We start from the raw sequence: 27,201 nt of genomic DNA on the forward strand, positions 1-27,201 counted from the left end.
CAGTTAATCCCTCGGAAGCGAAGGAAGAACATTTAGACTGTGTAGATCCAAATTTGAATTCCTGACGTCATTGACCGGTCGATCAGATGAATAAAAAAGTCATCATTATGTTGTAACTGTTGTCTTGTGTCATCCTTCATCACGAACGAAAGGTAATTGTGTTTGTCATCTTAATAATGAACATTGTGTGACCCTTCCAAAGTTATGTGCCCCACAATCACCATAAGTGAAGTATCTCCCTTTCCTCTGTGTTAAAAGAACTGTAATATATATAAATGTCTTTTCTCCCTCACCGTCACTATTGTTATGTCTCGTATTACATGAACCCGTTATATATGTGCTCCAATATGAGTTCCCGTTAATGTACTACACAACAATAATATTGGTGATGTTACTTTCATGGGCCATAAATGAATAATATATATATATGTGTATGTGTGTGTGTACTAATTAATATATTATATATATGTGTGTGTGTGTGTGTATACTAATGTGTGTGTGTGTGTGTGTATACTAACTAATATGTGTGTGTGTGTATACTAATATGTGTGTGCATGTATACTAACTAATATATATGTGTGTGTGGCTGTGTGTATACTAACTAATATAGATGTGTGTGTGTATACTAACTAATATATATATATGTGTGTGTGTGTATACTAACTAATATATATGTGTGTATACTAACTAATATATATATATATATAATATACGTGTGTGTGTATACTAATGTGTGTGTGTATATACTAATATGTGTGTGTGTGTGCGTGTATACTAATGTGTGTGTGTGTGTATACTAATATATATGTGTGTGTGCGTGTATACTAATGTGTGTGTGTGTGTGTATACTAACTAATATACAGCAGATTATTTTATTTCAATTTATTTCTTGTTCTTTTTAGATTACAATCCATAAAATGCTGAAACATTCCAATATAATTCGATTTTATGGCAGCCGAACCGTAAAAAATGTACAGTACATTTTCTTGGAGTATGCATGCGGAGGAGAACTCTTTGACAGAATTGGTAAGCCAATATCATAATACAGATCTATTAATAATGATAATTTGTACAGGGACCGTTTGTGAATTAATATTCCCATGAAACTTTCTCGATTGCGAGAAGCCAGTACAATCCACGTAGGGTGAATTCCACTCGCATACTACTACTACGATTCTTCTTTACAACAGTAGCACCATGAAAAAATTGCTTTATTATTTTTTTTAATAGGCACATTTTTACTATGGCACATCCTTTGGCAATAAACTGTTTTACATTGCTGGAAGCGTTGTTGATCCCCTTTGTTCATTTCCCTTGCTATGACTTCCAGGTTCATTCTGACTCTGTCCCTATCTTCGAACACTCTTGACAAGATCTTTGCCATCAATATATATATATTCCTTCTGTAAATCTGGAGATTTATTTATCTATAAGATGGTTCAATCCTTTATTAACCTTTGCCCAGGAGAAGCATTCTGTAATCCGTGCCATAATATATTTTCACTCTTTCATATACTAAGCCTCCGGGTGAGGTGTTATGTTTTCTGTGAAATCCAGACGTCCACCATGTCTCAAATCTAGTTGGGAAGTGAAAGAATATTAGAGCTTTCATTTCTAGATCTTACATTGAAGCCTTTTTGAGTTGGATTAGAGAAAGTATTTTTATTTATTCCTCCACTATGGCCATGTAGAAGATCAGAAAAACATTGGTACCATCGGTTTCAAGTCTTAACAAACATAAGCAGTCTGCTAAAGGACACCAATTATGTTCCCATTGTAAAGATTTGAAACCAATGGTACTGATATATATATATATATATATTTTTTTTTTAAGGATTGTTTGATGGACGTTTTTGACAATAACCAGTTTTATATTTTCATAAACAAAGTTCTTTATATATACGGGAAATTTATATGTGGGTCTTTTATCATAATTTCTTTTTATGCAGAAAAAAATACAGAGAGAGACATTCCAAGAATTTTCTTAAAGGTTTTATATGGGAGAGAATTGACTTAGGAGAGAGAGACAGAGAAAGATTAATATTCTCTTACTTAATTGTTTTGTTAACTTTACTGAAATGGTGATATACAGATAGACATATCAAGGTAACATTTCACACTTAGCATTTATCAAAGTTTTCTACATTATTAGCCAACTACCTTGCGCAACCCATTATTGGCTCTCTTTGTCATATGACATCCATAGAAAGATGGATTTGTAAACCTTTGTTTTCACTCTGCTAAAAACATGTTATTCATGATCTTGATCCATACATGTTTAGCTTTAACCTTACATGTAATTCGTCCTTGATTCAACCCTGGGAATGATTCTGTTTTCCAGATTTGGGTTACTATCATGCACTCAGTGTGACCCTTATCAAAATCCACACTAACAATTGTTATTGATGTAGAGCTCCTCATACACTAGCTCTGCTGCATCTTGCATTGCCAGCAAGTTGACTGTTCTAACTGCTGTTCTCTACAAACACCTTAATCTAAAGTTTCTATGATCTGTCCTGTGGCAGCAACATCTTTGATAGTTTGTGAATGCTGCTCCATTGCCCAAAGGAAGAGCTAATTTGTTATGTAATCTGCCCTACTTCTCTATCTGGATGGTGTAAGCCTGTCATCAGGTACACGCCATTCATTTGGTGTCAGGTTGTGCTAGTGGTCACTTGCCAGTTCTGATCTCTTAATTTCTTTTTCAAGACTAAAATTGCAGTCAATTTGGTCATGCTATATATTAACGCTCCCGGGCATCGTCGAGTCGCCTAAGCGGGAAAATTATTATTGTATATGCTATGAAATAGGAAACATTCAGAGAAAATGTTATTGATAAAGGGGAATGTTGGAAACTAAAACGATTAATACAAGTCATAATGGAATTTGGTATCATGGTGGATGGTAGGCCAAGCAAAACTTGATTTAGAATAACGATAAGATCGACCTCTGATGTCAGAAAGTTGTAAAAAAAAAAATATGCAATTCTGAATTTTTGAGATGAGATGCGAATGATTGTGTTATGTTGATTAATCAAACTATTAGTCTCATCTTGATTGTTATTAGCACAACGTTTCAGTTACTGCAATCTGCGATCTTCTTCGGGTGTTGAAAACATGCTTCTTTTTCTCAACTAAGGAAAAGAAGGCTGGCTCTGCATTACAAGAATTCGAACCGTGGGGTGTGGATCCGTAGATCATAGAGAAGGCTCAATCTTCAGGGGCCACTAAGATAATTTTAAAAGGCTTTCCTATGACTCAGTGTTTTTGGATATCTATACTAAATTGCTGATATTAGTGAAAAAATGTTTTACGAAACAGGATCGATACCCATGCATATTTTTTTTTTTTCCTTTTTATGAACACATTGAGGGGGGGGGCAACTCCAAGGAAAAAAAAGTTTTTCGTTTTTGTAAAGTTACCTCTCTTGGGCTGGGCATATGTCATGTTTTCTGCATTTATGAAATTCCATGTAAATGTGGGGAAACTTTAAAAAGGTGAAACCTGCCGCCCCCTCAAAGTAAGACTAGAAGAACACGGAAAAGCTGTCACACATGGAGAAATCAAAAAATCAGCCGTAGCTGAAGATGTGTGGAAGATAGGGAGTAACCATTCCCCAATGTGGGATAATGTCAAAATACTGGATACAGCAGCACATATGATAACCATTCCCCAATGTGGGATAATGTCAAAATACTGGATACAGCAGCACATATGATAACCATTCCTCAATGTTGGATAATGTCAAAATACTGGATACAGCAGCACATATGATAACCATTCCCCAATGTGGGATAATGTCAAAATACTGGATACAGCAGCACATATGATAACCATTCCCCAATGTGGGATAATGTCAAAATACTGGATACAGCAGCACATATGATAACCATTCCTCAATGTTGGATAATGTCAAAATACTGGATACAGCAGCACATATGATAACCATTCCCCAATGTGGGATAATGTCAAAATACTGGATACAGCAGCACATATGATAACCATTCCTCAATGTTGGATAATGTCAAAATACTGGATACAGCAGCACATATGATAACCATTCCCCAATATGGGATAATGTCAAAATACTGGATACAGCAGCACATATGATAACCATTCCCCAATATGGGATAATGTCAAAATACTGGATACAGCAGCACATATGATAACCATTCCACAATGTGGGATAATGTCAAAATACTGGATACAGCAGCACATATGATAACCATTCCACAATGTGGGATAATGTCAAAATACTGGATACAGCAGCACATATGATAACCATTCCCCAATGTGGGATAATGTCAAAATACTGGATACAGCAGCACATATGATAACCATTCCACAATGTGGGATAATGTCAAAATACTGGATACAGCAGCACATATGATAACCATTCCACAATGTGGGATAATGTCAAAATACTGGATACAGCAGCACATATGATAACCATTCCACAATATGGGATAATGTCAAAATACTGGATACAGCAGCACATATGATAGAAAATAATAACATCATTAGTCATCCAAGCATAATACTATACTGCATTTGAATGCTTAATCTACTGAAAAAAATTATTTGAGTAAAAGAAAATAATTTTTATTTTGAAAATTGGATCTAACACCTGTGTTTTGGCAGTAGAATGTTTAATTTTATTTTTTTATGTTTTAAAGAAATATTTTTGGAAGTACAATGAGTAAAATAGACAGACTTATATGTCCATTAAGAACTTGTCATATAAACTATTAAGCTGAATTAATGCTTGATTTTATGGAATTAACTTCATTTACCGACTCACAATTTCTACCCAGTTACTCAGGTGTACCCGGCAGATTACGGGGATAATCTGAAACGACTGGGCACTCTTTCCTTAACTGTTAAACGGCAACAAGCAAATAATAATGATAAACAGAAAAACATGGAAATATAATAAATAAATAAATAAATAAATGAAAATATAATGTGAACCTGTGGTAAGTCTGAAGAAATATTTAATTTTTTGCTTGTTGGAAATTTTTTTTGTTGGATAAATTTTATCCAACAAATTTCGATGTTTTTATTTTTTTTAATTTTAACCAAAAGATTTGAATAAAACTTTAGGAAGAAAGTTTGTGTTTTTTTCTTTCTTTTTTTTTTTTTTTTTTTTTTCCTACTGTTTGGCTAATCAGAAAGAAATTTTGCTTTATCAAATTCTAGCAAGCTTAAAAATTCCAACTAAGTTTATTTTGGTACATTAGATGTTGAAGATGTTGATAAAGTAATAAAATTAACCAATTTTCACAGGTGCTGCTTGTAATTTTTAACTCTTTTCGTAGAACCGGATGTGGGCATGTCACCTGCCTTGGCACAGTTTTACTTCCAGCAGCTTATTGATGGAGTCGTAAGTTCTGGCTTTGTTTTATTTTGCTTTTTATTGCTGTTCCTTTTTTTCTTTTTTTTTTCTATTTTTTAATTAAAAAAAAAAATTTCCGTTGTTTTTGTTTTCTCCCCCCTTTTTCCATTTTATTGCTTATTTTTTCTTTGTTTTTTTTTGCTTTTCCCTTTGTGTTTTTTTTTTTTTTTGGTCCTTTTCTTTTTTTTTTTTTTTGGGGTCCTTTTCTTTTTTTTTTTTCTTGCTTTTCCCTTTGTGTTTCTTTACATGTCCTTTTTTTTGTTTTTATTATTTTTAAAAATTATTTTTTATTGCTTTTCATTCCTTTGTTTCTTATATGCCAGAGCTACTATAATACAGGGTTTTAGGTTGTAAGTGAAACAGTTGCATTTGCAAGTGATTTTTTTGTTTTCTTTTTCAAAAGTGGCGACAAGAAATAATGAAACGCTTGCTTTCTTTTCACCAACAATCATCCAAAACTCATCACTGAGTGAAAATATCTCAAGTTGTTATAATTTTCCTGAAAGTTGATCATATTTTGGATTTTTGGAAGCAGAAAATAACCATCTTCATCTATGAAATTCAAACAGGGAAATAAAATCTCATAGTTTAAAAGGAAATAACTCATAGGTTGAATCAAAACTTTTTTAAAATGTAGTTGGTGTTGGTTATAATAATAATAATAATGATGATGATAATAATTAAAAATAAAGTAAATTAAATGTAAATTCAATAAATAAACTTTATATAATATTTCTAAATAGAATACTTAAAACAATTCTACTACTAATTTCTATTAAACAATTTAGGCCTAATTGCTAAAACAGATTTTCTTTAATGCAATATGCAAATGAGATAACCTCTTGAATGCTGATTTGTTTTGAATAAATAGTATGTATAGAAATCATGCAGGAATAAAAAATTTTTTCATGCATATACTTATTAGAAAACAAAGTTTTTGCTTAGAAAGAAAATGCATGAGAATATGTTAGAAAGAAAAATACGTAGAAGACCCAGCAACGCATGTTTGTTTAGGTAGCCATCTTTGTTTAATAGGAAAGCAATTCAGTCTTCTTAGAAATATTTTAATAAGGTCTTAGTTTACAAAGAAATTATTTATGTGATGATAGTATTTTATTCCAACTAATATTTATTGTCTAAAATCAATTAACAAGGGTTTTATCTAAAATAGGTTTAGTTAGGTTGTGAATACGAAACTAACTCTTTACTTTTAAACAGCATTTTGTATTTTATGGTCATTCAATTATATTTCTGTATTATATATTATTCTAAAGGTTAAATAGTTAGGTATTTCTCTATTTATAGTGTGTGTGTGTGTATGTATGTCTATATATATATATATATATATATATATATATATATATATATATATGAGAAAAAAAATTAAAACTGTAAGTTGAACTTTGCAAACAAAATTTATTGTTCAACTGAATACTCCAAAAAACAAAAAAACAATTTACAAAGTCCTTATTCCACGGACTTTCAAAGGATGCTATTCTTCTCATCAGAGGACAGAAAGAAATCACCAAATTATATTTGTAGCAATGCTAGAATTTGTTAGTTATGGCATTAAGTGAAACTGCAATTTATTGTAGTCATAAATTGCCAAGAAAAACAAGTGAAAAAATGTTGGTGATTTCTTTCTGTCCTCTATTGAGAAGAATAGCAAGAATAGCATTCTTTCGAAATAAAGACTTTGTAAATTGTTTTTGGGGGTATTCAGTCGAACAATAAATTTTGTTTGTAAAGTTCAATTTACTTTCTTTTATAATAAGCTCTACTCTCTATTGTGTATTGAGCTTTTTTTTTTATTCGGTTGGGATTAAATTATCTATATATAAATACTTCTATTTATATTAATTTGAAGTTTACCATTGCGTATATCAGGTAAACACTACATCTTTTTGATTTCATTACTATATATATATATATATATATATATACTTTTTATTTGTTTTTATATAAGCAGTAATATGTTGCTACACAGTCATGTTTTGGTCAGCTAGTAACTAGAGACCTCTTCTGGCGATACAGCTTATATGAACGCAAAGTTCGCAATGAGAATATCAAGTCTTCTTCGTCATAGGGAGTTAATATCAGGAGGTTCCATCAAATGTGAAAAATAAGATTCAGTTGTTTGTAAATAAGACCCAATAAGGGTGCCGATTTGAGTCTGTATTGAGATATAGGAATGAATGGGAGAGGATAAGGGGTTAAAGATTGAGATATAGGTAATGAAAATATAGAAAGAATAGTATTCGTGTGCATGTTTGATGGCCGCCTTAAATCTTAAACATACTAGTGTGTATGGGTTTAAATCAGTAGGGGAATATGAATTTGACACATCTATACTAAAAGGGTTATTCATTTATAAAAATGCTTTTAATTTGACTAGAATTTTTTTGTGGTCAGAAAATGTACAACTTACATTGCCCTCTTGTATATTCCTGTTCCCCACCACTATCATCCCTACATGCATTGGTGAAGAGGTTAAGAGATATGGAAGAAAAAGAAAAGAAGAAAGAAGGGGAAAAGGAAGAATGAAAAGGGGAAACCATAAATAATTTATTGGTGGTGATTCTAAAGCATGTCTTTTTTTTCTTCCTACTCCTCCCCCCATTCCCACCCACTCCCACACTCTCGTTTCTCGTCATTAGCTTTTTTACTTATTCACTACGTGAAGCTTTGAAAGTTGTATAGCGATAATAATGATAATAAAATCTTAATGTATGTAATTATATATCCTATATAGATATAGAAGTTGATACAATTGGCTTATCTAGGGACTAGCGGGAATGCCTGGTGTTGCCTGGGTGTGTGTAGGTGGTTTAGTAAGGACTCCCACCCTCAAAAAAGTGGTAGTAGTGGTGGGGGGGGGAACAACAGTAGGCAGTCCCAGTGAAAAGAGGTGTTTGAGAGAGAGAGAAAAAAAAATTGATAGTAGGCAGGCAGGCTTGAGGAAAAAAGATTTAAAAAAAAAAAAAAAGAAATGTGACGTCTTAGCCAGTGTCTCTATGGCGCGACTGGAAGTTCCGAGCGTTGAAATTAAGCGTAGTCAATCGAACCGAGATGTAACACAAAGGAGGTGCCCAGGTGTGGAGAGGTAGCATAGTAAGAAACCACGGGGTTGGGAGGGTGTTACAAAAAAGAAATGGTAGTAGCAGGGTTGCTTGGGTGTGTGTAGGTGGTATAGTAAGGAACTGGGGAGGGGTTAAAAAGTGGTAGTAGCAGGGTGGGGGGATCAAAACAACAGTGGGCCGCCTAGGTGGAAAGAGGTTTAAAGAAAAAAAGTGGTGGCAGGCAGGCTCGAACCTGTAACATGAAGAAAAAAAAAGGTTAAAAAGAAAACATGACGTCTTGGCCAGTGTCTCTATGATGCGACCAGAAGATCCGAGCGTTGAAAGTGAACCAAGACGATGACTTTGCGAAATTGTTGATGCAAAAACTGACCCTTCCTTGTAAAAAAAATTACCCAGTTGAAGGTGAAAGAATTAATGTTTTTGGTTAATTTTTCAATATTTGTCGTCCGAAAGATTGAGGTTTAAAACGATGCCTGTTTTGTCACGTTCCATTTGTGAGACATACAAATGCACACACACACTTTGCTCTTTATATATATATACTAGCGGGGGTACCCGGCGTTGCCCGGGTGTTTAGAGGTGTGCTTTTGGGTAAATCAAAACAAAAGACGTTGCCCGGGCCGGGCTGTGTTGGGGGGGGGGGGTTAAAAAAAGTTTTGGTAGGCAAATAGGAAGGATTGAACCCAAAGCCTTAAGGCGAAGTTGGAAAATAAAGTGTGAAGAAAACGTGCGACGTTAACCGCTGGGCCAGCAAGAAGTAGTAACGGAAAGATAATTGGCAGGTGCCCGTACTTGATGGCTTCCATTGCGGGGCAATATTTTATTTACTGTGGGGCAGTTTTCTTTTTTTGTTTTTTTTTGTTTTATGATACGAAAAAGCTGATCCACACACGGCGATCGAAAAATGTGGAATATTTAGCTTTTCAGAGTCGGGCAAATTAAATAGGCAGGCGACCCCCCCCCTCCCCCTGGTAAAGTCGTAGATATTATCATTTAGACGTGATATAAAAAGTTTTAAGAAGGAGCGACCCAACCGAGAAGGCTGACGAAAAAACCCTTTTGTAGACATACATGAAAACGCACACAAACACACATTTTTGCTTTTATATTATAGACTAGCGGGGGGTACCCGACGTTGCCCGGATGTTTGGAGGTGTGTGTGTTAAAAAAAGAAAAAAACGTTGGCCGGGTGTTTGGAGGTGTAAAAGAAAAAAAGTTTTAGTAGGAAGGTAGGATTTAACCCCAAAGCCTTGACGTGGGGGGAAAAAAACGGGCAGACACCTAATCATTTCGACCACGAGGGGAGAGGAATAGATAAGCATGTTAAGGTTTATAAAATGAAATATACAGGTGTGAGGAAGTGGCGTGATGTTTGACCTAGTTTTGCCCTGCAAGCCAGTTACTGTTTCTCCTACTTTTCGGAGACGCGGTGAGCTGGTAAAAGTCGGGCAAATTAAATACACGCGCGACCCACGTTCTTAAATCGTAGATATTACGGTTTAGACGTGATATAAAAGGTTTTAAGAAGGAGCAAGCCAACCGAGAAGACCAACGAAAAAAGCCTTTTGCAGACATACACAAAAAGCGAACATACATACATACATACACACACATTTTCGCTTTTATATATATAAATATATATATAAGATGATGGCATTAGTTTTCTCAATATTTTTTCTAATCAGAATTCTTTCTAGAAAGACATTGGGTACTTATGGGAGGGACTGCAAGAAGTTTGTCAACATCCTAAGTGAAAGTCATTTTTGTGGAACGAACTAGATTCGAACTTGGAACACTCGGGTCGTCAGTCCGTGTTGTTAACCATGAGACTACCATCACTTTTCACTGTATCTCAGTAAAATGTTGTCACTTCCCACATTTCCTTCTGATTATGGAAGTGTGGATATATTCTTTTCAAACATAACAAAATAATGAATAGCCTCCTTATTTTACACCAATGGATTTGATTATATGTGGGGATGGAGATATATATTATCCAAATCAACGTATGTCCACTTTAAGATTAAAAATTTTGTAGCTCAAGTCTAACTACACACAATCCATGAGGTAAGAGCCATACTGTTGTATGGTGGGAGAGCTTTATATATGTAAACTAGCGGGGATACCCGGCGTTGCCCGGGTGTTCCGAGGTGTGCTTTTGGGTAAATCAAAACAGAAGACGTTGCCCGGGTCTTTGTGTCAGCGGGGTGGTGGTGGTGGGGTAAAAATGTTTTGGTAGGTAAGTAGGAAGGATTGAACCCAAAGCCTTGAGGCGAAGTTGGAAAATAGTGAAAAAGACGTGCGACGCTAACCACTGGGTCAGCAAGAAGTAGTAATGGTAAGATGTTTGAATTTATTTAAGTATTAAGAATTGGCAGGTGCCCGTACTTGATGACTTAATGAGGTTAACTTTCACTGCAGGGCAGTATCTTATTTTGTTTTGGTTTTATTATACGAAAAAGCTGAATCCATTGAAAAATGTGGAATATTTAGCTTTTCAAAGTCGGGCAGATTAAATACACATGCGACACCATTTGTAACTTAGACGTGATATAAAAAGTTTTAAGAAGGAGCGACCCCCACGAGAAGGCCGAGGAAAAAACCCTTTTGCAGACATACAATAAAACCCACAAACAAACATTTTCGCTTTTATATATATAGATGTTACACATGAGCTCCACACATTGTAGAGGAGTACGTCACAAGGAACAGAAGACAAGTAATCACTTTTTTTTTTTTTTCTTTTGTAACAATGGCGTTTATTTTCGGTACTTTCCTGAATAAAGCATGTTGGTCTTCTCTTACGTGATCATCCTCTCTTTCGTGATCATACTCCTTCTCTCCAACCTCTGTCCTCTTGAACGTCATCCACATCTCTAACATGATCTCAAATGTGTTTCTGTGTCTGTTTCACACATTCTTTTTCATAATCTTTTTATCTTTACAGTGACGTCATATTGCATTTTGTATGCACTTGCATAAGTGTGTACACACTCTATTATATATAAACAAGTGTGTATAACAGTTTACTTGTATATATAAACATTCATGTGTTTGTGTGTCTATTGAATGTATTTAACACATATTTATGAGTTGGTTTATTATTGTCTAATGTTATATCAAAATAAATGGGACAATGTGGACAATTACTTTCATTTAAAAAATATGTAATATTTATTTTTCATAATTGTTAATTTTCTTTTAATGTGAAACATTCTTAAAAGTAAAGTTGTTTTTTTTTTTACAGAAAAGTATCATTTTTACACCAAACCATTTATAATACTACAAATACTACTACTAATAAGAAGAAGAAGGAGAAGACTAATAATTTGTCTAAAAATGTGATAAATTTTTTCAGTTAAAATATCTGTTGGAAAATGTTTCATCGGGGACGCCAAATCATCGATCACCATCTAGAAAACAGGGGAGATAATGCAACAATGAAATGTCTTGAGAAATATGCTGGAATACCGAATGGCCTAAAAATGATCATTTTGTATTAAATTTATTTATATACAAAACTGATCTCTTAGTCTAAATTAAGATTTTTTTTTTTCTTTGATTTTTTCCTTTTTTTTTTCTTCCAAGTTTTTCAGTGTTTGCATGTTATCACTTAAAAAGTAAAAGGGTGATTTAGATGAGGATGTTCAGTTTTCCATTATTATTAGTAGTAGTAGTGGTAGTGGTAGTATTATCTGTATCTTTTATTTTAACAATAAAACAAACCACTCTACGTATCTCTTATATTGACAGTAGCAATAACCGATCAAACCATAATTAGAATAAAATTGTGATCATTCTTTGATAAAGGAAAGGTATAGTATAATTAAATCCTCCCCCTCACCCCATGTTAAGAATGATTTTCTAAATATTACTATTTAGAAACTCGTTCTTAACATGGGGATGGGAATTTATTAACTATTCCATTCTTACACCGTCTTATTTCACGTACCAATCACTATTCTCAAAAAAAAAAAAAAAAAAAAAAAAAATCAAATATTATTTTGTTAGCCAACAATGAACTAATGCAAATTGGTTTTGTTTTAAGAGAAATAAATCTTTAGTTGTCTCATGATTTTCAATCAATTACAAGGAAAACATTTGAGAAAAAATATTTAGAAAAGTCTATTAGTATAAAATACCCCAGCCGCTAATATATTTTCTATGTTTCCGAAAATATATGTAAACATTAAATGGATTGTTTTTTTTTTTACAGTAATTTGAAAAATTTAAGATTTAAAAAAAAAAAAAAGACAACAAACTTTTAGAAATTTAACAAAATCAGAATGAGTAATTGTATTGGAATCAGGAATTTAAAACAAAAACGGTATTGTATGGAAAAAATTTTAATCATCCTATCATTAATATATTTATATAACATCGAACACTTCATTAAAAAAAATTTTTCTTTTTTATTATTTGGGAGTCACCACTTATACAGGGCCCAAAGGCCACTTGAGGATAAGTTTAATGAATGTAGAATTTGATTATTTATGAGGACAGCTCAACAAGAACTTGTTATATTGGACTTGAAGGCTACTATGTTGTATCCAACTGGGAAGCAGGCCAGCAAAACAGCATTCCACAGGTAGGCAGTTCTGGGAAAGAAACTTTGTTCATGGAATCTGCGTTTAGATAGATCAGATAGAGAGTGGGAGAAATCATATTTAATGGATAGAGTTTTTTCCGAAAGTTTGGCAAGGGTGGACCATAGATTAGAGTTCAGTTGAGCACTTGCCATCAAAATAGGGATAGGCTCGCAGCGTCTCATCTGTGCGAAAGAGGTTGCAAGGAAGAGAAAAGGGCATGATCTACTAGGTTTCAAAGCCGTTTTTGCTAGATAGGGCACACCAAGCAGCTCCTACCCAGATGTGGCAACGGTAGTCCATTTTATGGCGTGCCTGGCTCTTATACAGACAGAGGATTGCATTCAGCAATGAGATACATATTGGAGCAGTAGAGTGATCCAACTATTTTCCCAGCGATATTGGCAACAAATTTGATTTATGTGTTCCATTTCAGATTAGGAGTGAAAGTCAATGCTAGTAGCTTGTCAAGACATGGAGCTTCCTCAAACACGAGAGCCGTTCATTTCAATTGGGATGTGATGGGGGTCAGTGATTATGGCGAAAGTTTTTTTTTTTTTTTTTTTTTTTTTTTTCATTTTTGATTGATTTAGGTATATGCATAATTATTGATGGTGGATGATATATTTTGGGTTAGCATTTTTCTTTCTATAAATAAATTCCTGTTTTAGATACACTTCAGTAGAACTTGGAATAATATGCTGCATCCTCTTGGTTTGTCCCTTTGTCAGTGCTAGCATCTCCATCCACTTCATTGTGACCACTTCGTCATCAAAATATATCTGAAAACCAAACTTCACTAGAAAAGGTTATTGATGTATACAGAAATACACACATGTACAAATATATTTTATTTCATACATTATTGTTAAAGAAATATTACTTATTAGCCAATTCATGTTTATCAATCCTTTTCTTTTCAACCAGGACTATTTGCATTCCAGGGGCGTTGCTCACAGAGATTTAAAACCAGAAAATTTATTATTGGACGAGGCAGGTAAGAATAAAAATATATCCATGTTTTTATACTTTAAAAGAGCTGTAAATTGAGAAACTCTTACAAGTTTAAATATAATAATATAATACATATAATGATAATTATATATAATATATATATAATAATAATTATATATATAATAATTATATATAATATATATATAATATAATAATAATACAAGTTTAAATATAATAATAATAATAATAGATGACTAAGCATTTAAAAAAAATATTTATAGACTTCTTTAATGGATTTTCATCTATGATGTAAGCTTGGCCTTATGTCAGACTTATGGAGCTGGAAGCTTGGCCTTGTGCCAGACTTATGGAGCTGGGAGCTTGGCCTTGTGCCAGTCTTATGGAGCTGGAAGCTTGGCCTTGTGCCAGTCTTATGGAGCTGGAAGCTTGGCCTTGTGCCAGACTTTTGAAACTGAAAGCTTGGCTTTGTACCAGACATATAATAAAAAAGAAAACTTAAAAAAAAAATTTGCTAACTTTTTTTTTTTTCTTGAAAAAAAAAACGAGACCTTCTAATATAAAGTATTTTGGTTTTCCTTTCAATCGCAGACAACCTTAAAATCTCCGATTTCGGTTTGGCAACTGTTTTCCGCTATCAGGGACATGAACGCGTAATGGAGAAATGTTGTGGAACGCTTCCATATATTGCTCCAGAGGTTGTAAAGCGTCGTCCATACCCTGCACAACCAGCAGATATCTGGTCTTGTGGAATCATTTTAGTCGCCATGCTGGCAGGAGGTAAGTCGCTTTTTAAATCAAATTATTAAAAAAGTGAATTAAACGTTTTGATTCTTGTTTTGAGTTATGCAATTAAACGTTTTGATTCTTAACATAAAGTGTTTGTAATGATATTTGGTTTACTACTAGGCTCATCTTGGTGGTTATCTTTGCAATGCTTTGACTGATTTTTTTGACACAAGAGTCACTATTTATCATGGCCCAAAGGACACTCGAGGATAAGGGTTAATGTGTGTAAATACCCCCGACAAGCAGCAAAGTCTCACCCCTACACAGAGATCCCTAGATGTAAGAACAGCTTTCTACTCTAATAGTTTCTTCCCTAGAACTGCTAGACTTTGGAATTCCCTTCCGAGTTCCTGCTTCCTCAAGTTCAAGTGTAATGTGAACACACATCTTGCTGCTCAACTCTCGACATGGTATCCCTGCAACTTATGTCCCTGATATAGCCCCTTACATCAAAGTGGCACTGTGCCTTGTTTGGAGTGAAAATGTAATAAAAATTAAAAAAGGAAAAAAGAATTTAAAAAAGCTGCAGCAAAAAACTATATAAAAAAAAGAAAAAAAAAACTGGAACCCAATACTCAATTATATAAATATGACATTAAAAAAATGATCCAGAACTCCAGCTAATCAGTTTTACTGAACTGTCTAACCCTGTGGTTCAGTTCATATTTTTGTTTTGAATAATTTTAGGGTGTGTGTTCTTAGGAATTATCTGATTTATTCCCTGCTTCCTTTGTTCCAGTTCGTTTGACTCTGATCTAGTGGTCTTCATCAATTTTCTATTTTGATACTTGCATTCCTCCTACTTATAGCTTTAGTCTTTTCAAGACTAAGGCCAATAGGCATCGCTTGTCTTTGCAATAATCAGCTTTCGTTCCTGTTAGCTTCTAACATCAAATGGCTTCATGCCTAGTCTGGAGTGATAGTCTTAATTTTATATACTAGTCTTTTTTTTTTTTTCCTTTTCACACTATTTTTCTTCTCGAGACACTCACGTTTTTCTTTAATTTTTTTTTAACACATCATTGATTGTCTTAGCATCATTTATTTAAAATCTGTCTATATAGTAGTGATTTCAAAGGTTTTAAAAAAATGACTTGGGTGCCATCAGCTAGAATCGAAACCTAAACATATAACTCTCCAGCCTTATTCGTTACCCTTTGAGCCATGTTCATACACATATAAGAAGTTAAAAAATAAACGCTGTTTAAATCACTACCTGGTGTCCTTTCATAATGTACTAGCGAGGGGTACCCGGCGTTGCCCGGGTGTTTGGAGGTGTGTGTGGTGGAAACTCCGGGAAGGGGGGGGGGTTAAAAAAAAAAAAGTAAGTATGAGGATCGAACCCGAACCGTTGAGGCAAAGTTGTAAATTAAAGTGTGAAAAAAAAAAGTGCGACGTTAACCATTGCCCCACCGTGAGATGCTAACGGAAACACGTTTGAATTTATTTAATTACTTAGATTTAGAAGGTGCCCATTTTAATGAGTTAATGAGGTCAAGTTTGACTGCGGGATTTCATTTACTGCTGAACGCTTTTTTTTTCCCCCCAAGATGTTATAGGAAAAAGACTAACCCACATGCGGCGATAATTCATGTGCATGCGAGTAATATATTTTTTCTAAATAGTTCACCTCTTGTTAGTAAAAAAAAATTATTTGAGCCGAGATTGAATCCAAAAGCTAAAGACGGTGAGTCAAGTACAGTAACCATTAGACCAGCTTGACATGATCTTTAAAAAGTTTTTTCAAACTTTGTGAAACAGTTGACAAACAGATAAAACATTCAATGACCCCTAAGTACCAATTTTTCCATTTCGACCCCTTAGCAGCCCTTTTTTCTACATGAAAACTGATTAAAAAGTTTTCCACATGGCTGAATACTCTATATACCAAATTTCAAGTATGTAGATAAAAAATTTGTTGAGTATATAGGTTGAGAAGTGTCCTCATATGCAGACACACACACATTCTCACTTTTATAGATTATTTTATTATTTTATAGATTAGCAGGGCAACCATTGACCAGGGCATAAAAACTAAATATGAGATGTCAAATAGTGTCAAGTTTCTCACTCCACTCCCCTAGAAGTAAAATTTCTTTTATAGGAGGCCTTCAGAGTGCTACTGAAAGCAGCAATAAAATTAAAGACGTTTCCAGAATACTATTTAAACTATATTTCTCCCCTTTCCCTTTCTTTGGCACGTTAAAAAGCAAGGAATTAAATTTGAAGTTAAAATCTTTCAATTTGAAAGAATGCTGACTCATTTCCTGACCTGTATTAATAAAACTAAAACAATTAGGTTTAATTTTTTGGTAACATTAAAAGATATAAATGATCATTTGACCCCCAAAGAATAAATCTTCATATATTTTTGGGCGGGGGGGGGGGGGGTACACTAATTAAAAGAAAACATCAATTTGTAATTTTTGCGTATTTTATAAATTTTAACTGAACACAACAAACACAGAAACTTTTATAGGATAGAAAACTAGTAGAGCAACCGGCATTGTCTGGGGCCATAAATACTAAATAGAAGATGGTAAATAATGTAACATTTGTCCAGGGCCGTTTGTGCAGTTTATATACCGGTTGTATAGCTGGATCCCCTCTTTGTAGGCTGCGTGTATAAACCGGTTGCTGGAATAGGCTGTGTGTTCCATAAGCTGGTTAGTTGGAGGTCGTCGTACTAGGACAGCGTAATAAAGAAAACAATCAACAATAATGGCACGTGTTATGAGTACATCTAACGCATTGAAATGAAGCACGCTGAAACAGGATCATATATTTACATATGTACAAGGGATATTTATTTACACAGAAAGGTTACGAACGTCACAGAGTGTTTGTGTGTTTATAACGTTCGTTGCATATGCGTGCGTGAATGTATGCGAGAGTTTGTCGAACCATACGTTGGAAGTTCATTGTGTGTGTAAGAGTTTGTTTATACGAGTTTCATTCTTATCTTGAGAAAGACAAACGCCCTGTCGAGGGGTGGACATGATTCGCGTGCCACTCACATTGGAGGTTTGAATTGAAGGAAAAAACATGTCAGCTCGATGTCTCGAGTGGGAAGAGAAAGAAGAGAGAAAATGGAGAGCGCCACCTGTTGGACAAAGTGGAGGTTACCACAAGGGCGACAACTGATGCGTTGCTTAAAAGGTGTATGCATGGATGTGTGCGGTTTGTTTAAATGCATGTTACATTAAAAAAGCATGTTTCTATATATTTTTAATTTAAAATGTCTATCTCTCTCTCATTGTCTCTTTATCTTTGTCCGTTTCCTTCTCCCCCATTTTTCAGTTCTTCTCTCAAACCTTCTCTCTGTTGTATTGTTGGGAGTTGCTATATAAACTAATGTGCTATACAGTCATCTATATAACAACTGTATAATCGTTTACTTGTGTCGTCTAACGTTAATATGTTTATATGTAAAACATTTATGAGTATTTCTATGATCGTCTAGTGTTCTGGAGTTTGTACGTGTCAATATATTAACAGATACAGTTTAATGACGGACATATAACATTTACAACAGAAAGGTACGGATAACAGTTCTCTGGGGTTTAACATCTGGCCAGTCCAGAAAACATACCTGGTCCATCGTTGGTCTTGTTTTAATGGAAAGCTAAAAAGAAGATTCATCTGAAGGAACCAATAAATCTCTGGTTGTATTTCAGTAGCTTTATTATAGATGTTTCCCCATTAGAAAGTTGTATGCTGGTCCTACATTCCTTACATTTGATAGATGTTGGACCCCTAGCTTCCCCGGGAGTTCCAAGCCATTATGATTGGTCAGCTCCTGTGTTTCTCTCCAATGACGGCCAAACTCTAATTAAAACTGTATAAGCCTCAAAATCTATCTTGCTTTCATGACATCATTAGTACTCGTAGCATTGAAGATCACCTGATGTTTTTACATGTTTTTACATGATCTATGTTTATTTAGAACTTCCTAAATTTGAGAACATTCCAAAGTTATCGTAAATAAACACTTTATTTAAAAGCACTTATTTTAGCTGACATTCTATTTAAAATTACGAAATATCATAAGAGTCGATTAGTTTACTCTCCGGCATTGCCCCAGAACTAACAACATTTTTCATCTCCACCCAATCAAATCGTCTCTATTTTTAATGTAAAAAAAATTAAAAAAACAATCTAATGCATTTATTATAGCCTTCCCTTTTAAATGTAAATATTATTTTCTAGATTTTAGATATTATACGTCCAAGGAAACACTGATCTAGAAAATATAACCTTTGTGGATCTTTGATTAGTAGTTCTGGACTTTTAATTGACCATACAAACACACTGACTACTACCCCTTATATAATAGACAAGCAGGACTACTCTGCTTTGCCCAGGGCAAAAATGAAACATTCCTATGAAAATTCCTTTCTCTCTTTCCTTCTCTATCGCTTTCCCCTGCCCCTCTCTTTCTTCTTCATTAAGACCATTTTTCGCTCTGGATATACACACGGGGAAACTTGATTTAAAAATTATTTCAAGGAATAAGTCGGCATAAGAGAATTGGCTCCTTGTAAAAAAAATCAGAAGTACTTCCCTTTAGTTAGGACATAAGTTGACTGGACCCCCCCCCCTATCCCCTTTTGAAATCTGCACTAGTGTAGAGTCCAAAAATGAATGATTTTTATTTATTTATTTTCTTTGGTACTTGTGCAAATTTTGAACTGGATGTATCTAATCGTTTTCTCAGCTGGAATATGGCGTCAACTGTTGAATTATGCTAAGTGTCGCCAATGATCAAATCTTTACAGCCGTATGAAAAAGACAAATAGTGAAATAAATGGAAATCATAAAAGAAACGAACACGACAACCTGTAATTTTTTTTTTTATTATTCATTTAATGACAAACATATTTTTTATGCCCGGGGGGGGGGGGGGATACTATAACCGTTGTTTTGTATTTTTTTTTTTTTTTATTTTTGATAATGTTTAGCAAACATTTTTTTTTTTTTTAACAAATTGTTTTTTTTTTTTTTTGTCTTTGAAAGATTTTTAAAAAGGTAATAAAATAAAAGAAGTAATAACATTTTTATTTATTTTTTTCCAAAATGTTTTTTGTCAAGAAAATTTGCAGAAAAAGTAAATGCACCTGCAGCCACATCTGTCGCTTATAAAGACTCTTTGTAATGAATCACCTAACGCCACATGTAATGCAATTCTTTTGGGATCCAATTAATTACTTATTTTGACACAAAAAAAACAACTACTTCTTCGAGCATCTGCAGTTTGTCTGACATCAATAAATTCATAATGTTGTTAGTCTTTGTTTTTCATGTAACATCTAGTTTTGTTTTGTTTTTCTTTCTCTTCCAATATTTACCTGAAAGTCGCCTGCTTATTGCCACACATTATGTTTGGCTGATCAACGTTTTCTGTCAGATTACAGGCAAACGAGCGGGGGACGTTATGTCCCAGGCAAAGCCAAACAGACACTTAGATACGTCCGATTTAAAATCTGCACAAATACCATTTTTCTATTTTTCTTCTTAATTTGTGAAATCAAGAAAATATCAACTTTGTTAGTATTTGTTTTGTTTTTGACTTTTAGTTGAACATACATAGTCATGGACAACTGACCTTTACATAATAGATGATGTTTATGCTCATATTGTTATTGCTAACCAAGTATTACTAGATTGTATGAAAGTTCAGGAAAGACAAGTCTTATTGATCATCTATAAGGATAAAAGCCTAATTTTCCTAACTAAATGTTTGTGTTATATTTTGGGTTTCATTAAGAGTCTTATTATAAGTGATGCTTAGAAGGAGTCTTATTAGAGTATTTGTCGTTGAGAGAGAGTCTTATTATAAGTGATGTTGTATCTTAGAGAGAGAGAGAGAGATGTTGAAAGAGTTCTAGAGAGGGATGTTGTGAGAGAGATTGTTCGTTCCGTGTTCGTGTTATGACGATTCATATATATTAAAAATATGTTCATTCTTAGGTTAATAGATGTGTTGCTATGTGAAGCTCGTAGAGTGAGGAGATAGTGTTCAGACAGTCTTAGTGTAGATATGAGATGTAGATTCACATTGTGGATATGAGATGTGTATGTCACGACATTTTATAACACAGACATATAATAACAATTCACTTTACCTTTTTGTAAGAAACACAAAGACGAGCTTTATCAAAACACATGATGGGTTTATTTCTTCACGACCGGCCGTGGTTTTCTCACCAAGAATTCAAAGCTTCACATTTTAGTTTAAAAGTGATCGTCTCGCTTCTAGACGTTCGAATTTCAAACTCCAGACTCTCTCTGAGTTTCTCACTGACTATGTCCGGCCACGTGAGCAAAATTCACGTGTTTCAACATGCGCGACTTTGCACGTTTCCGACATTATGATTTCCCAATAACCTATTTTTTCTTTGATGTTTTTACAAAGGAATTCAACCTACATATCTAATTTATTTAACCCATATTTTATTATCCATATTCTTTCTAACAATTGAATAGTTTATTATTTATTTCATCAGAATTAACAATTTACTGGACATTCCATTTAAACCTATTGTTCTTTAAAACTTATATGCAAGGTTCGATTTCTGCTTTCTCTCATTTTATTTTCATTTTAAGTAATCTCTATTTTTATACTTACATGAAAAGGGGATAGCCCTTATCATGTAACATTTGTATGATTGGCAGATTGGAGTAATTATTTTTATTTTGTAGAATTGCCCTGGGATGAACCGACAGCAAATTGTCTGGAGTATATTGACTGGAAACTAAGCAATCTCATCAGATCTCCTTGGAACAAAATTGAAAATATTGCCTTAGGTAAATATAGCTTTTTTTTTTTTTTTTTTTTTTTTTCCCCCCTCCCAATTTGAATTATTTCGTTGCTTTTAATTTTTTTTTCTTAATTTTACGAAATGCTTTCAATAAGTTTCCAGACTTTTTCATATAGGCACTTTTATCGATAGTATACACATGAAACTCTAATCTCCTTCGAAGTAATCTCCTCCAGCTCCAATGCACTTTTTGTAAAATTCCAACAACATTTGGAAGTCTTCTTGTTTGACTGTGTCAATGACCCTCTTTCATCTTCTCATTTATCTCCTAACAACAGCCTCTAAGGTTTTCCTTTAGCTTGGGGAATAACCAAAAGTTACAGGGAGCAAGATTTGGACTGTAAATAGGGTGAAAAATTATCTTGATGTCCATCTTGGTCAAGGATGGAGTTGTGAACTGCACTCTTGGAACAAACTTTGCACAAATTTTCAGCATCCTCAGTTCCTCGGTATGAATTGTGTGTACAGTTCCCACACTGACATCAAACTTTGCACTTATTGTCTCTATAGACACATCCATGAAATTCTTTATTTGACCAATCAACTCTGGTTTTCTGACTTTCTTATTTCTCCCACAACTCATCATCCCTCAGACTCCCTGCCTTCTTGAATCTCTTATGCCACTCAAAAACTGATGATCAATTCATGCAAGATGGTTCAAAAGCAGTCTGAAACATTCCATACATTTCCAAGTTTAAAACAGAATTTTATTGCATATCGTTCTTCAGATGTGTCCTCACATCCTGGTTACATTTTTGAAATTCATCAGCTGTGAGAATCAGGCTTTAGTAGGATGTATTCCAATTCCTGCTGTAGCTATTCATTTGAACCTGAAATCATAAAAATTGGTCAGTCATCTCATAAGATGTATAGCAATAACAAACTGAATTTTCAAGAGTCTATGACAATTTTAAGTGCTTGTACAAAAAAGTTTGGAAACTTCTTGAAAGCACCCTCTATCTAATTTCAAATTTTGTTGTTGAATTATTTACTCTGTTTAACTTTTGCATATATTTAATAGGTTCTTGTGTAAAATTCCTCCAATATTAAAAAAAAAATAAAAAAATAAAAATCTGTACAATGTACATACACGTGACAAAACGAAAATATTATATTCCAAAATCACGTAAATTGATCAAGTAGGTTTATTTTTAAATAAGAAAATCAAATCTTATCGATAACAGAAGAGTGGCTGCCTTGTCCGCCATTTTGAAAACAGTCTAAAACAAAAAAAGGGAAATAACTCAATAATTGAAATTTGTGAGATTTATATCGTAATGGTTACGAATTCACAGTAATCACTTAAAAATGATTTTTATTATAAAAATAAAGCTACTTTGATCAATTTAAGTGATATTTAGAATATGACGCTTCTGTTTCGTCATATACAGATTTTTTTATTTTTGTTTTTAATATACGAGGAATTCTAGACAAAAACCATTTACGGTCTACTTTTAAAACACATCTTGTCCGTTTCTATTCAGCCTATAGTTTTCTACCGCTATATTCCTTTTTCTGTAATTTTTACTAACTCTGTCCCTCTAACAAATTATTTCTGTTGCTGACTTGTTGGTTCTAACTCTCTCCAAATGTTTGAAGATATGAAGAATTTGAAGCATAAAATTTTTTACAAAAATGACTGAATTCAGCATTAAGCAAAGCCAAAATGGGTTGATATGCCATAAAAACAAATAACAAAACCAAAAGAATTTTTCTTGGCCTTTTGGCCAAGATCAAAGTGTAGCATCTGTTCAGATACGGCATTTCCATTTCTCGTTCTCTTTCAGTGGAGGAGAAATCCTTCACGACTGAGACAATTTTTATTTTTGTACCTTTTCTCCACGTTATAAAATGACCTGGTGTCTAACTCTGTCCCGTGGGTAGGCATTGTAGATAGGAACAACTAACAAAACCAACTAACTATCCTTCTCTCTGTCTCTTTGGTCGAATAGCCATCCCTTTGTTAGCTTCCTTAGATGCCTAGCCATTAATCTTTTTCCCCTCTTCTTTCTCTTTCTTTATACTTTTCTCTCTCCTTATTCACTCTCTCTCTCTCTCTCTCCTTTAATCCCATTTTTTTCTCTCTTTCTCTAATCCTATTCTCTTTCTTTGTACTTCCATTGTCTCATTTCCTCTCTTTTAACAATGTTTCCTCTTTCTCATTATTTTTCTTTTTCAGCTTTACTCAGAAAAATTTTACAAGAGAATTATACAAAACGATACACGATCCCTAACATCCGGAAAAACAAATGGTTCACACAGAATCTCAAAAAAGGTATTCGTATTTTCATCTATAAACTAACAAAGAAACCTGGTGTTGCCTGGGAAAAATAACATTAAATTTGAATGTTTGGAGTCAATTAGTTTTCGTACATTTCTTAGTTCCATTAGCTTTTTACTCACGTTCCCATTAGTAAATTAGACGAAGGAGGGATTGGACTTAGTAATTCATACCTGTTCATTTGTTCGCACTTTTCTCAATAACCATGTCATGGATTTTTTTGAAATTTTGTACAAACATGGTGAAAGTAAATTTTTACCAGAACGGATTTATTCACTCGTGGAGGGGTGGGCGCATGCTTGGCTTGTTTATAAATTAAATTATTTTCTAAATAAAAATTGGCAGCACTGCTTTTCACTGACGATGTAATTCACACCAACTCTTAACTTCCATGTGTCGCACCTCAACCTAGCATAATTCACCTTCCTCAAAATGAACTCCCTCGTTCTTCAAACGGCCAGCTTCTATGAAGCCCAAGATCATCTATTTTGCCTATGAATGTTGAGAATTTGTGCGACTATTGAGGATAAAATTAACAGTCTCCATTTTTTATTTTTTTATTTTTATTTTTTTTTGGTTATTCAGCAACTGGATTCGACACAAGACACATGGTGCAGTATAAGTTTCATACAAGAAAATGTGCACTCTCTAGACAGTATAACCCGTTCCTTACTGTGATTGTTACTAGTCCATCACCTCACAAAAACTAATCTTTTTGTTCTGTTCCCATTTAACAGTTTAGATAAAATAAAATGATAATTGTGACTTAAGAGTTAAAGCCCCTTACATCTTGCTTGGTAGAAAAGAAAAACGACTCGGAGTAATCTCCAGACTTATCTCCCTTTGATCCTTTCTCCTAGAAAGGGAATATTTTAGTTAGACAAGGAAACGGTAGCCCCTTTGGTGACCGCGTGGAATCAAGGTACTCAAATGTGAAATAATCCTGTTGCATCGGCAGACACAGACGGTATGTTAAACTTATATTGAAACATTTAGGACTATTTCGTATTAAAAACATTTATCTGGCCCTATTTTCAAATTTTGTTGACATTTTATCATTGTTGGAATTGTGACATTATTTTCTTCTTCTACGCGTTTCCTAATCGTTTATTTTTCTCTCTCTTCTTCCTTTTCAGTTTTTACTTTCTTCTTAAATAAATATACCTGTTGATACTAAAATGACTATATCTTCAGAGTTCCTTTGTTTTTGAAGTCAGTTAGCTTGCTGTAACGAATTTTCGGCCCTCTTGCACTTTAAGTAAATGGAAATTAGTAAGATCAAAAAGGAACAGCAGTCGTCTTTGACGCTGTTTGAAATAATGCAATTTGATTGGATAGAGAAATATTGACGTCATTACTATGAAATATTGATAAAATTTAAAAATTGAAATTGTTGAAAAAGAATTGGAAAAGAATTTAATAACTAAGTATTATAATAATTAATAGTATTTTTAGAATTTAAAAAATTTTTTAAGTCAAGATAGAATTTAAGAATTGAAAATATTGTAAAAGAATTTAATAAGTATTTAATAATAGTATAAAAAGAATTAATGCAGAAGCATTTTTAAAAGAGTTAAAATCATTTCAGTAACAATTCGATCGCTAATTTATAGTGAACTACAGGGTGTTTCAAAAGTCTTGGGAACATTACAACATATTTAAAATCGTTATGTACCCAAGACTTTTGAAACACCCTGTATTTTGCTTTTATTTTAAATTAAAAAAACGTTAATTAGCTCTCCAGTTAAAAGAATTTTTTTAAGTTAAGATAGAATTTAAGAATTGAAAGTATTGTAAAAGAATATTTCCGCGTATAATAATATGCATCAGAGAACAATATACGTTCTAATTATCTTTGTTTGGTTGGTAAAAAAAATCTGTTTTATACTAAATAAAAAAATAAGTACTTCACAGGATACGTGGACCCTGCATAAACAGTTTTCTTTTAATGGTTGCTCCCTGAAATGCGCAAAAAAGCTTTTTCACTTTCTTCGTATTTATCTCATAGACCCTTTTTTTTTTATCATGCATGTATTTATTTATTTCTAAAGCAATCATTTATTTAAAAAAAATTTTGTTTTCTAATATTGTCAATTTCAAGATCGTTTCTTTTTATCATTTCTAATTAATTAAAATTACGCTTAAAAAATTGTTTTAAAAAAATCCTGCATCAATAAAAATCATCTATTAAAAACTGTTTTCTAATATTGTCAATCCATTTTATTTATAAAATGACATCATAATTTCTCTATCCAATCAATGGCATTCTTTCAATCGTTGTCAAACGACTGCTCTTCCTTTTTTATCTTCCTAATTTCCATTTACTTAAAGTGCAAGAGGGCCAAGTTTTCTACATGTCGTTCCAGTACTTTTCTTTGAATGACAGTATGGATTTAGCCAATGTTGTTCTACTGCAGATATTTTAACGGCCATCTTTGAACGCATATACTATGCACTGGATAAGACAGCCCTTGATATATCTAAAGGCTTTGACAAAGTGTGGTATGCAGGACTCTTAGTGAAAATAAAATCCTACGGTATAACTAGACGAATACCAAATATAATTAGATCCTTCTTAGATAAGAGAACCCTCTAGGTTGTCCTTGATGGATGTATATCCAAACAGCATAATATTAATGTGAGAGTGCCTCGGGGGTTCATCATTGGACCACTATTATTCCTGATATTCATTAATGATCTCCCTGATAACACTATTCGAGATAGGTATATTTGTCGATGATACAATGGTCTATAACGGACACAAGAGAAGAACAGATGTACATAAATCCAAGTCCATGGCAGAATCCTTAGAAAATCACCTCCAGACTGGAGTGGAATGGGGCTGTAAATGGATGGTAATATTTAACGCTACTAAAAGTAAACTGCTCTCCTTTAACCATTATAAAAAAAAAACTTCCCGACCACTGATGGCCATGACAAATAACACCCTACCTGAGATTTCTTCCTTCAAATTTCTCAGCTTCACATTCACAGGCAATGTGAGCTGGAGCAAATACATTGAGGAGGCTCTTATAAAGAAGGTGGGCTCCTTCTATCGTGCTAGAAGATAACTCACAACTGATAGTATTCTGTACTTCTACAAGACCACCATTCGCCCAAGCATGGAGTATTGTTGCCACGTTTGGGCTGGTGCATCTACTCTTAGTCACTCCCTCTTGGATAGGGTCTAAAGAAGTCTCTCATCTAATAGGTCACGTACTGTCAACTAAGCTTCAACCCCTGTCTCATCATCACAATATTGCATCCTTGTGTCTGTT

The 27,201-nt window shown here is 33.6% G+C and overlaps 1 protein-coding gene and 1 pseudogene across 1 annotated transcript in view; both read left to right on the forward strand.

Moving 5' to 3' along the window:
• Positions 1–27,201, forward strand: part of LOC145278057 (serine/threonine-protein kinase Chk1-like) — an 88,123-nt gene that overhangs the window by 34,693 nt on the left and 26,229 nt on the right. The window contains exons 4-9 of the mRNA XM_080130304.1: positions 903–1,026; positions 5,318–5,382; positions 13,988–14,057; positions 14,624–14,812; positions 21,524–21,628; positions 23,822–23,917. Of these exons, the coding sequence (XP_079986430.1) occupies positions 903–1,026; positions 5,318–5,382; positions 13,988–14,057; positions 14,624–14,812; positions 21,524–21,628; positions 23,822–23,917 (649 nt within the window). The remainder of the gene's footprint in view (positions 1–902; positions 1,027–5,317; positions 5,383–13,987; positions 14,058–14,623; positions 14,813–21,523; positions 21,629–23,821; positions 23,918–27,201) is intronic.
• Positions 23,350–23,479, forward strand: LOC145278573 (U2 spliceosomal RNA; annotated as a pseudogene).

Source organism: Euprymna scolopes, chromosome 6 (genome assembly GCF_053919585.1).
Source record: "Euprymna scolopes isolate OS-2025 chromosome 6, ASM5391958v1, whole genome shotgun sequence".
NCBI classification, from domain to species: domain Eukaryota; kingdom Metazoa; phylum Mollusca; class Cephalopoda; order Sepiida; family Sepiolidae; genus Euprymna; species Euprymna scolopes.